Source organism: Plectropomus leopardus, chromosome 10 (assembly GCF_008729295.1).
Source record: "Plectropomus leopardus isolate mb chromosome 10, YSFRI_Pleo_2.0, whole genome shotgun sequence".
Lineage (NCBI taxonomy): Eukaryota > Metazoa > Chordata > Actinopteri > Perciformes > Serranidae > Plectropomus > Plectropomus leopardus.
Window position 1 is genome coordinate 5065796 of NC_056472.1, and position 12680 is coordinate 5078475.

General features: G+C 40.7%; 3 protein-coding genes across 5 annotated transcripts in view; 1 reads left to right on the top strand and 2 right to left on the bottom strand.

Annotated features, from left to right (window-relative positions):
• Positions 1-240, bottom strand: part of pms1 (PMS1 homolog 1, mismatch repair system component) — a 31015-nt gene extending 30775 nt beyond the window's left edge. For both annotated transcript variants that reach the window (XM_042494424.1, XM_042494421.1), the window contains exon 1: positions 34-240. The gene's annotated coding sequence lies outside the window, so the exon portion shown is untranslated. The remainder of the gene's footprint in view (positions 1-33) is intronic.
• Positions 241-2482: 2242 nt separating this feature from the next.
• Positions 2483-8744, bottom strand: adat3 (adenosine deaminase tRNA specific 3). 2 transcript variants are annotated; one of them, XM_042495306.1, is made up of 3 exons: positions 8664-8743; positions 6004-6069; positions 2483-3894 (listed from the first exon to the last, which is right to left on the bottom strand). In XM_042495306.1, exon 3 carries the CDS (start codon positions 3877-3879, stop codon positions 2824-2826), a length of 1056 nt encoding a protein of 351 aa, XP_042351240.1. In that variant the 5' UTR covers positions 3880-3894; positions 6004-6069; positions 8664-8743; the 3' UTR covers positions 2483-2823. The 2 variants fall into 2 exon arrangements, with proteins under 2 accessions (XP_042351240.1, XP_042351241.1); XM_042495307.1 differs by lacking the exons at positions 2483-3894; positions 6004-6069 and adding an exon at positions 6598-7779 and having other exon boundaries at positions 8664-8744.
• Positions 8745-8983: 239 nt separating this feature from the next.
• osgepl1 (O-sialoglycoprotein endopeptidase-like 1) lies at positions 8984-12680 on the top strand. Its single transcript, XM_042494789.1, has 7 exons — positions 8984-9371; positions 10207-10594; positions 10998-11202; positions 11608-11756; positions 12125-12255; positions 12363-12434; positions 12526-12680. The coding sequence occupies exons 1-7, from the start codon at positions 9166-9168 to the stop codon at positions 12608-12610; spliced, it is 1236 nt and encodes a 411-aa protein (XP_042350723.1). The 5' UTR covers positions 8984-9165; the 3' UTR covers positions 12611-12680.

Below are 12680 nucleotides of genomic sequence, written 5' to 3' on the forward strand. Positions count from 1 at the left end.
TATTATGAATACGAAACATATTTTACAACTCACCTTAAATGTAAGCTGTTCTCATGAACTGCATGGTTAGGACAATGCTCAGCTGTTGTGGAAACCAAAGTGACCTGAGGAGTAACACCGACGACTGTTGGTTAATCATGAAAACAAGAACACCCACCTTACGAACGTTTTTAACACATACACAGTAAAACAGATGGACTGATGTTGTATTACAAAAAACATTCACAGGACTAACATACAGACGCTTGGGGAAAAAATAAAAATGCATATCAGTAATGTGTAACTTAATTTGTTTATGTAATATAAAAAAATGATAGGCTTTGCTAGTTACTGGTCACTGTCAGACTAAACATAAAAAAGTTTTCTTTAAAGGTGCCTTATGAAATTCTGGAGAAAGAGTATTTATTTGTTCTCAGGTGGTCAAATTTCAAAGATACCCCATAACAAAGTTACAGCATTATAAGCTGCAGGAATGGTATGAAAATATATACAGTAGTCTCCTCAGTGGACGTAGTCTCCTCTCCTGCATATCACCACATTATTTTGAAGTGTTGTAAACGTTGTGTGGATGGATGACAGCAGATTTGAAACAAAACACTGTATACAGTACAAATGTTGTGTTGCCTCCTTATTTTGCAGCTTGTTTTTATGTAAGTGTCGACCGATATTAGTTTTTCAGGACAAACACCAATTATTAGTAGTTAGTTACTGCAGTGGTAGTAATGAGACCAATAATTGATATTTGGAATCTGTATGCATTTACAACAATACAAAAAAATGAAAATCTTTGTCAAAATTTAGAATTTGTAATATAACAAAACTTTGCTGAATGCCTTTAGCCAATGTTTAACAAAAACTGAAACTTTCAACATCATATACAGAAAGTTCCCAACAACTGTTTTTATAAAGTCAAGTGAAAATAAAAATAAAAAAGAATAAATAAAAATAGCTCCCTGAGTTTTTACAATGTAAAAGTCCTGACACTTTCTTTGCACTTTTTAATTCATTCATTTTATTTGCAATCATTAAAAATAAAAACTCAAATTCAGATAATCAGCAAAATGCTAAATATCTGCTCTAATAATCTGAACCCATTTTTTTCTGCTAGATTAATATCTGAAAGCAGCCCAATACAAAATCATGTCAGTTGTTGCCAGTTCATGCAAAAGTGTTTGTTCAAACAGAGAATTTCTCCTGATTTAACCATCAATAAAATGCCATTTTAGTGTCAGACTGTTAAGAAAGATTAAGGCTTGTGAAAAATAGGTCTAATGTTTACTTCAGTAACTATGAGGCACAAGTTTTGGTCTCTAACCTTCACAGAAGCCTCTCTCTATCAGGTCAGTACTCACCTGGTTAGATAAAAGGTAAGAGCTAAGTGGTGGAGGCATGGGGTGTATTGGGATTGGGTCTTTGGGTTGGTAGTTGGTCTGTACCACCAATCAAAAGCACCGACAACCTGTGATGGGGCTCAACAATCAGCTATAGCTACTTTCACACATGCACTGCAAACCTGAAATTGACTTGAATTCACCCAAAGGAGCTGTACGTGAATGCATATACCCCAAACAGTTAATCAGACACCAAACGGACTTTAACCCGACAGCTCTTCAGGGCTGTGCAGTGTCCACCTGAGCCAAATGTGAATAGAGCAGGTCATTGTCTGAAGAATTCACAGTGAGCAAGTGAGCGTGTTATGATGTTTTTATCATGTGACTTGTGCAAAACTGGAAGAAAACAAACATCTGAGGTTGAAGAAGAAGGGTCATTTAAACAACGATGCTGACAAAAATGACTAACTGAAGAGATGACATGTTTCGGGAGCTTCTGTCAGTAAGGACTGACACCAAATCAAACAAGACTTTTTTCTTTATGACCAAAATACGGACCGGCTACTGAGCACGCTGTAATCCGTGTCACGTCCTGCATTCTGTACGATCTACCCAGGCGCCTCCCCTCACCTCAACCACATGGAGGTGATCACGCTTCAGACACAATCTCCTATTGTGTGTTACGCATGTGAAAGGGAAACTCCAGACAATGTGCGGACCTGATTATGCAAACAATGTCTGGAGATTATATATAAAAAAAGCCCTTATCTTTCTCCAGACTCAACACTGCACCTTTAAAGAACAAGCACACAAAGTTAATTGCAGAAACACTGTCTGCTGTCCTGAGCCTGCACTTCCAACCAGCTGCAAACACAAGGTCAAAAAGAGCCTCTCCGATCTTGATACATAAGAATTCAACAAATTATCTTTTTCGAAAGCCACGTGCAATTACTTTTACTTTTGAGGAAATTCCACATCCACAAGAAGAGATGGGCAGACTCCAAACAAGACTTTTTTTATGGCACCATAATAAAAGGGCCGTAAAACAAAAAGGCTTTTAAGATGAACAATATTTTTGAAAAAAAATCACATGAACTGAAAAGGCAATGTTTTCATGTTGTATAACTTTTTTATTATGTATGGTAATTTTTGTTTATTCTTTTCTGTATAATTGCACCCCTATCATTTTCAGTTTGTTGTATGTATGTCAATAAGGAATTTAAAAAAAATACAAAAAAAGAACAAGTTAAAATTTGCTTTTATACTGCCACAAGTTGAATTGTATCACTTCCTTTGGGTTTAACATCTCCTGTGGGCTAATGTAAACCACATTACTGGTTTTCATCCACACACATGCTTTCAATATAACTATAACCAAATAGGTTAAAACTTTTTCTTAAAAAATGCTTAAGCCAAATATCCACTTAATTCTGTGCTTAAACCTGTGATGTGAATTTTCCAGCTCCAAGCCAATTTCTAAAATTGGTAGATATTATCTACTTTCTTGTAAACTTTCTGTCTTGATGTGGCTACTCACAGCATTAAGATCCTCACACTGCTTACCCAACACTCCTTTGAAAACCTCAAAGTGATGGTTCAAATCGTTCTGTGTGTGGATTTTATATTTGGTCCCTAAGGCCCCGTCAGAGGAGGCAGTCCCATAGAAGACACGACCTATCCGGGAGTGTACCAGCGCCATGGCGCACATGACACAAGGTTCTTGGGTCACGTAAAGGTCATATCCGGTGCATATGTACGGCTGAGAGCCCGCCTCTGCATCCGAAACACCTTGAAAGGCGTCTGAGTTTGGTGAAATAAATCGGCAAGCAGGGTATCTGTCAAAAGAGTAACATCCGCCGCCCTGGCTCCGTGCCACAAGGTCAATGCAGACCATGACTGCGTGATGAAGAGGATGGTCGCTTCTGCAGTCATGGCCCACTGCTATGATTTTCTCCGTCGTTGGGTTGACCATCACAGCCCCTACCTCCTCCATTCCCAACTCACTTCCTGCTTTGGCAGCAGTCAGAGCAGTCATCATGTACATGTGCATCCTGGCTTTCTGAGGTGGACTGAAGAGTTCTCCTTTCAAGGCAACCGTCACCTGTTTGTCCTCATGAAAGGATGTGGGCCAGTGTTTGCTCGCCAGCTCAAATTGGGGTCGGGTCAAAGGGGGACGTGCAGGGACCTTTACCACAAAAGGCTCACCTAATCCGTCATGTCTAACTCTATCCAAGGGGAGCAGAGAGTCAACACAGACCACCTTTACGTCTGGTGCATCGCTGACGAGGCACACAAGGACTTCCAGAGGATGTGGGCTGCCCTTCTCCTTCACCGCCCGAACCCTCTTGAGGTGCTGGAGGCCACTCAGTGGGTACAGGCTGCTCAGCTCCCGTAGAAGTCGAGAGGTCTCTTTCTTCTTGACAATGGGTGCAGCAAATGCTTCTATAAGCTTGACGTCTTGTGACTGCTCATCTGACAGTACAGGATAAGCAACCCAGGAGTCAGACTCACACACAGACCCCTTCCAGCGTTTGATCTGTGGTTCCATTGTTTTGGGGTTCTTCTGTGAAATATGATTTCATAGTAAAGTGAAACAAAATCAGTGCATTTTAACGGTAGAGTACAAAGTCTTTCAGTTGTGCTGGACTAACACTAAGCCTTGTCTGCATCAATCAGCCCAAGCAAAACCACTGTCTGGTGGATAAGTGGATACAATTGATCATCAAACCCTGGGTCTTTGCATTCATGTGGATGCCGCTTTCCACGCACCACACAAACACCGGTGCGTATCAAGCAACCCTCCTCATGGCAATGGCACTTCCTGATGGCAGTGCCACCCCAGCAGGACAATACACCATGCCACACCACAAAAACTGTTGCATAAATGAACATGACAAAAAGCTCAAGGGATCTACCTAACCTCCAAAAATCTAAGATTCCAATCTGATTGAGCTTTCGTGGGACATGCCGGTACCACTGAGGTATGCCTGATCCACCATGGGGCCTGCTTACATCGAACTTGGCTCTGACTTGTTGAGGCATGAATACAGGACATCTGAGGGCTGTCCTGTGGTGTCTGGTGCTGGAGCATTGGATCCTGTGGATCCTGTTGGTTGTGAGGTTGGGTACAGGCTCATCCCACAGATGCTCGATCAGATAGGGATCTGGAGAATTCAGAGGCCAGGTCAGCACCTTGAGCTCTTTGTCACATACCTCTTGTGATTCCTGAGCAGGTCTTGTGGTGCAGAATGGCGTATTATGTTGCTGGGGGCCGCTGTCATTGGCGAGTGCTGTTGTCATGAGGGGGTTGCTTGGACTGCAACAGTCTTCTACATGAATGCCAGGACCAAAGGTTTCCCAGCAGAACATTGCATTGTAATGTAGATGATTAATGTTATTCACTTCACCTGTCAGTGGTTTTAATGTTTAGGCTGATGGCTGTATAATACAGCAGCCCATAAGACCTGCTGCTTTGCATTATTATATTGTTTTTAGCAATAATATGCTTACAGGTTGTGTCCCAACAGTCTAGGCAGATATTCTAACTTTCTAGTTTATGGTAGACCTCAATCAGTAGTGTTTTTTGTGGCCAATGTTGATATCTATACCCAACGGTTTTAAAAATTTATCTTAATATACTGGCCATCAAGTATCCCTTAAATTTGCTATTAAAAGAGTTGTGACCAAGATATATATTTACCAGGGCCTTTAAGAGATGAAACACACAACTGTCTTTAGTATGCCTAAAGACTGCCTATACTGATAAACCTGTGGAAGCTGAAATCAAACACTTGTGTCGACCATGCCTGCATATCAATCAGACTCGTTTGTAGCCTTTAAATAAATCCATAAAATAAACAATGAACACACAAAACACAACCAATAATAATCTTACATCCATTTTATGTCTGTAATGCTGAAACAAGCCGCCAATGAATTAAAAAAAGATTACAAATAATGAATCACTCATCAATTGATAAGAAGAAATTTAAAAGACAACATTATTCTTCCACAAATATTTTACTACACAGAGCCCATACTCCCTTAAATAAATTAAGCAATGAATTCATAAGGTAAAGGTCCAATGTGTAAGATTTAGGGGGATTTGGGGGCATCTAGAGGTGTAGACTGCAACCAGTTGAAATTTCTCCTGGTTAGATTTTCTTCAGTGTTCATGGTTCAGGAGATTTTTACTAGCAGCTGAATTATCCGCAGAGGTCTCTTCCTCTTCAAAACCAACGGGCCAGGTGATTAAATTGGTAAAAACACTGAATAAAGGAGTTACAAGTTACAGATCAGTGTTTTTTCAATGCTACTTGGCTCACCGGAGATGGGCCACTGGCCCAGCAAATTCTTTGAATTGCCACTTGAGGCTGTCTCCAAGACAGGAAAGATCTTCATAAACCCCATTTTAAAATGCCCAACTTTACCGCAAAAATATGTTTACAGACTGCTGCAAAAAAGGCTTTGGTCACTATAGCTAATTTCTACATTCATGATAACTGTACGGGGATTACATTTTGGTTATAACTCAACCATGAAGGTGGCAACGGCCATAAAGCAGAACTCAAGGCTTCAATACAGCAGTCCACAAACCAACAGGCGACATCATGGCAACTGAATCCATTATTTTTACAGTGCCATTTTCTCTTCTAATGTAATGTGTGCTCACCTTACTTTTGATCCAGATGTTCAGGGAGTTTTTACCGCGAGCCGAATTATCCCCGGAAGTCTCCTCCTATGCAAAACAAATGGACTAGATGTTTTAAACCAGTAAAAATACTGTATAAACCAGTTTCACGATTAAAAAAATCCCTGTTTTTCCAACTTCTCGACGCGGAGGCGCTGCTAACTACAGTGGCCAGTGCGCAAAAATTTGAAAGTCGCTATCTAGATGCAATGTTTGGTTTGTAAATTCCGGGCTAGCGTCGAAATGTGGCAGTGCAACATGGCGGACTCCCGGGACATTCTGAGTTTGAAAAATATAATAAAGAAAACATGTCTTTTATATTATGTTCCATTTCTGCCAATATATTCCCCTAGATCCTACACAGTACACTTTTAAATAATTTCTAGTTGCAACCCTCTGTGTGTTGTTGCCTTTAATAATGTCCAGCAGTGAGATCACTTGAGGCAGCACAGATATTTGACAAAGCTAGAAATGATCCATCAAAGCTTCATGTGAAAAGTACTTCATTAAAGAGTAACTAAACCCCCAAACCACTTTTGTCTGTTGAAAAGCAATATATATGGGTATTTAGTCATTTTGTTGATTGACTTGGTTCATTTCTTGACATTTGAGTGCAAAGTATTAAAATTCTACATATTTTGTACAAATATAGATGGTGATTGCCCTCTTTAGGTTGTAACCTGGTTATTGTAATTGAATTTTGCTATTGGCTGATCCTGGCAGCAGAGGCCTGCTTTCGAGCCCCATGTCACCACCCTCTCACCCTCTGACTAAATTGTGTGCACACAGGGGACAGGGAGGTGCTGTGGATCAAGAGGCTGCACGACTGGGTGACTGCACATGTCTTGGCCCCCCTCCTGGTCCTGCCCATTTTGAGACTTTTTTACACATTCAAGGAAGGAGACACTCAAGCAAAAAGTCTGGGGTTTAATTACTCTTTAAACAGCCTGAATAAGAAGACCATATATGATACTATACTTGATGGATTCAGACGTAAACACAGCATGTTGTACCAGATCAGACTATCAGGTCAACATGCAATCTTTCTTCACTTCCTGCCCAGCATGAGCTTTGTCTTAATGACTTTTGGCACGTGTCGTATGGTCAGTGACACTCTGGTGCCTCGGGTCAGTGTCTCTCCCGGCAGAGCGCCAGCAGCAGACAGGTTCACCACCTTGTCTGTCAGCGTGTCCTGGCTGCAGGGGCGGATGCCATGAAGGAGGCGCTTGTACATATCATCCTGCAGGACCAGGAGACTGCGCGGTTTTACCAGCAGGGACAAGAGGAAGCGGTTCTCCTCTGTCTGTGGCACATCGCCCTCCTGGCTGCTGACAGGCGTGTAAAAGTCCAGGAGGGTGTGAGACCCCAGGCTGATAGTGGTGACAGTCGGGTGGTACAAAGGGCCGTCCTCATGAGGCATAATCCCTTCCCCTTGTTTATACTCATTCACCAACACATGATTGGCTGTTTTCCCACTGAATGCACCAAGGGAGGAAATTTTCTCACAGTATGTCTGGAGCCAGTCAGGAATCTTTTCTGCCAGCATGCCTTTAGGACTCGGTAACCCTCCCCAGTTTTGAAGCCTTCTGCCCGACAGCTGAGTCCATTTGATTTTGGGAGACCTGTACACCTGCTGCTGAAGGTAGGACTCCTCCTCTTCTGTTATGAAATCTGGGATGTAATACACTGTTGGTGGGGCATCATTTACGACAAACTGCTTCAACTCCTCCAAAATACAAGCTGGGCGTTCCATGTCTCCTTTAAAAAGGTCAACATGAAATGCTTGTTAAAACCCAAGTCAAAAAAAGTGTGTATGCTGACTTAAACCTCCATGGAGAGCAACAGGGTTTCCACACAGGGTCATGAACAAAATTTCAAAACTTTTTTTCATGACTCTTAATAGGGAGGGACTTACGTCCATTTATTTTGGCTTAGGAGAGGGGCATACAAGTTTAACTTGTTGTAATATGAATTTATTTTACCGCTTAACAAAAACAATAGAATGTATATTTTTTGGTTCTTTTTTTATAGTCAAAATTACACCATTGATCATAGCGAGAAACTGTAAAAACAGAAATTATCATTGGATTTTCAAATATACAACGGTCTCAAGACACATCATTTCAGACATATGCCTCAGTGAAAAAATATTAGAGATGCTTTTTCAACTCAGGAATTTTGTCTTAAGCTTTTAACTTCCAAATATCAAAGGGGAAGTTTTGAATATCTAATAACCAATTAAATGTGGTATTGTCTGCCAGTCACTCAGGGAGGCTCAAGGAAAAAGGTTTTGTAGCTACGAGGAGGCTATAAAAAACACACCGCAGGCTCCCCACAGTCTCTGAGAAAGAACAGTTCCTAACTCAGGTACAGACTAATGTGTTGTTAATAAAGTTCCCAACGATGCAGAGACATTTGCTGAAAGAGACTTTCTTAGCACACACACGTCCTCGGTTCTTTGACTAAACATTTGGCAAACACCGCATTTCTGGTCCCCGTGAAGGCAGCACAGCCCGCTACATGGAAATGCTCTTTTCAAATAGCGAAACAGCGTCATTTTAACACACAGCACAACCCCGCTATCTACAGAAATCTAAAAACGTATACAGTTTACATTTTAAGTGACATTAAATCATATTTACCTCTTTCGACAGCAAAAATATTTAAAAAACCGTTCGATCAAAGTATCCCGTCAGTCACCCGACTCCATGCTCACATTCATGTGCATCTTACTAATATTTCCCCGGAAATAAAGCATCTAACTTTTGGACCTGGGCTTCATTTTCTGAACAGTTCTGTAAAATGATAGGGCATCTGAAAGAACACCTTTTACTGGTTCAATGTGAATTGTTTTGCTAATACGTTTGTCAGTGTCTAACTTGGATGTGTGTGCTTATTCTTAGGTCACAGAGTTGTCGTTGTACGGAATTATTTACATGTGACACTCGGACACGGTGAAGGAAGAATACTAAGGACACTTGTGCTTCTGCTCTGAACGCTGCGGATTTTTTTGTTTGTTTTTGGCCCTAAAACCAAATGAGGCATCTCCGCTTTTTAGTTTGCGAATATAAGATTCAAACGGGAATGAGGTGAGGTCAGCCTCCGTTTTTAAACTCACAGCTAGCTCACTCAAGGCTCACAGCCATGTTCCCTACTAAAGTAAAAATCCTGCACAGGCTGCTTCAGTTTAGACAGACTTCTTGGTTCTCTCCTTCAACTGGAAAAGCATTGTACTCCAGACTGGTTCTGGGCATTGAGACCAGCTGTGATGACACTGGAGCTGCTGTGCTGGACGAGACTGGTGAGATACTGGGAGAGTGTCTGCATTCACAGAAACAAGTTCACCTGAGGTGGGTGTCACAGCTGTACTCACTTAATATTGCTTGAGCAGTGGTGGAAGAAGTGTGCATTTTACTTTACTTAAGTAAAAGTACTAATACTAAACTGTGGAAATACTCTATTACATGTGAAAGTTCTGCATTTAAGATACTTGTTTCTTGTAAAAGTAAGTACCATCATTAAGGACTATCAGAAATGTCATTTCTGTTTTTACAGTTTTTGCCCATTACATATGGGGTCATTTATAGTGTATATATATGTATATAAGTACCATCTTTAAGGACTGTCAGAAATGTGAATTTTCAACAATAATTTCTGTTTTTACAGTTTCTATGTTTATTATATTTGTAAAAGTAAGTATCATCAGAAAAATGTGCTTTAAGTATTAAATTTAAAGTACCCAATGTAGAAAACACTTTTTAAAAAAACCTTAAAAAACCCTCAAAATTATTGAAAACAAATAACTGAATATATTTGTCTGTTGGCCTATTGATTAATCAACTAATCATTTCAGTTGTACCTGTATAACCTGTTTGGTAATTTGATTTTTAACAGAAAACATTTGATAAAATCTTACATTTTTATGCAAGCATCTTATTTTGAAAAAATGTAACTAAGCTGTCAGATTAATGCAGTGAATTAAAAAAAAACACATATACAATATTTCCCTTTGAATTATAGTGCAGTAAAAGTAGAAAGAGGCATGAAAAGAAAATACCAAAGTAAAATAAGTACCTTAAATTTATACTTTAAGTTTAGTGCTTGAGTAAATGTACTTAGTTACATTCCATTAATGTGCTTTAAGGCTTTTGTTTTGACATATTCCCTCCCTCCTGAATACTGCAGGGCTGGTGGCATCATCCCCACGGTGGCTCAGCAGCTCCACAGGCAAAACATAGAGCGTGTGGTCCAGGAGGCTTTGGAGAGGAGCAGCGTGGACCCGAGCCTGCTCTCAGCGGTGGCGACCACCGTGAAGCCGGGCTTGGCCCTGAGCTTGGGGATCGGTCTTGAGTTCAGTCAGAGGTTTGTGAGGCAGCACAACAAGCCCTTCATCCCCATCCACCACATGGAGGCTCACGCGCTGACCGTCAGGATGCTCCATCCTGTTGACTTCCCCTTCCTGGTCCTGCTGGTTTCTGGGGGTCACGCACTTCTCGCTGTGGCTCGAGGAGTTGACAACTTTCTGCTTTTGGGTCAAAGTCTGGACGAAGCTCCAGGGGACACACTGGATAAAGTACGGCCTTAAGAGTAAAATATGGCTGTTTTTAGTGGTCATGATGTTTAGTTTGTGATCGTAAACAAATATCTAAGGATGCACAATAATATCGGCATATTTAGGGCTACCCCTTGAGAGCTGAAGATACGAATGATCAGTCAACGTTAGCCTGTTGAAACAGTTTTATTCTGAAATATTTGCATTTTTAATGCTGTATATATATTTCCTGTATGTTGTAGTTGTATTTCAGTAAAGACACTACAGAGAAATAAATATGTGTGATATTTATAACCGTGGTAAAATAACAAAGTTTAAGGTGGCCTAAGACTTTTGCACAGTACTGTAGATAATATCTGCATATCGGATATCGGCAAAAATCCAATATCTTGCATCCCTATAACTATCTTTTGTGCATTCACAGGTGGCAAGACGTTTGTCCCTCATAAAACACCCGCTGTGCTCCACACTAAGTGGAGGTCAAGCTATAGAGCTTCTAGCAAGGAATGGAGACAGGACGAGGTTCGCTTTTAAGACACCGATGGGACGAACATTTGACTGCTGCTTTTCTTTCACCGGGCTACGGAATCAAGTGAACTTAACAATAATGAAAAAAGAGGCGGAAGAAGGTATGAGGACCCACATAGTCTGGGAAATGACAACTATAACCTCCGTACCACTGATCAGATTCATAGACCTTTCTTTAGAGTGGACATTGGACTTGTCCAACACAGGTGGATAAGAAAAAAAAATCTTTTCTTCTTTACAAGGAAGAAATAAATGCAAAATGAATGAGTGAATGAATGAATTTTGACAGGTTTATGCGTGAAAATGGCACTTTGGGAAAATAAAAAGACAATTTTCATTTGCACACCAGAAACAAATGAGACGCATGTTTAAAAAGAAGTGATAATGTTCATTCACTATATTTGTACGATGACACTCTTCCAGTTTCATAGTTTACTGAAACTGTTGGGGAAATTCACATTTAAATAAATTAGATGTGTAACCTAATTTCTCCCTCTCCTCTGTAGGTATAGAGGAGGGGACGCTGCTGTCCTGTGTGAATGACATAGCAGCAGCCACGCAGCACACTGTTGCCTCTCATCTTGCAAAGCGCACACATCGTGCAATCTTGTTTTGTAAGGCAAACAACCTGCTGCCATCCAAAAATCCCACCTTGGTGAGTGTATTACGTCCCTTTATCTTTTATTTAATTAATGAAAATAACATTTTTTTGCAATACCAGCAATGCCAATGCCCAGCATTACAGTTACAGATTGTTCATTGGAGAAAAGGTGATTATAAATGGCATTTTAAGTCTCTTAATGTTTTTACATTTTAGAATTAGATTTAGGTTTTCTAATTAGCGTAGACCTGAGAGCCACAGACAGGGTAGGGGTGTCAGAAAGTACTGATACATCAGGCATATCCCAAATTAAGGCCCCTCGACTGATTTTAAAGGGCCCTCACAAAATTTGTACAGACTATCATCCTTTAATGGCTGTGAATATGGATATGAAGATGTCACTGTTAACCCTTCTTTGACAGGTGCTGTCTGGAGGAGTTGCGAGCAATCAGTACATCCGCAAGGCTTTGACAATAATCACTGACACAACAGGACTGAACCTGCTCTGTCCTCCAGCCAAATTCTGCACTGACAACGGAGTGATGATTGCGTGGTGTGTATACCGACGTTCGGTAAAGCTTTGACAGTGAATTCATTCAGGTGATTCACCTCAGTGGAGAGTCCCGTCCATCTAAAACAACCTTTTCTTTTTAAAACCAGGAACGGTGTTGAACGGCTGAGAGAGGGGAAAGGGATACTGCCTCCAAATGTGGATGTCTCCTATGAGCCAAAGTAAATAAATCAGAATCAAAAATTTTTGATTTACAATTTCAGTGAAAGATACCAATTTTTACCATTAACTCACATAAATGTTGTATTCCAGGGCAGCACTGGGTGTTGACATGACAGCAGAGGTGAAGGCAGCAGCGATCAGGTTGCCAGCAGTCAGGATGAAGATCCCCGACTGACACACTGTTGGCTTTGTTCTGCGCAAAAAAGTGTTTTTTAATCAGAAATTTCCCCCAGTTTAGAGTATAT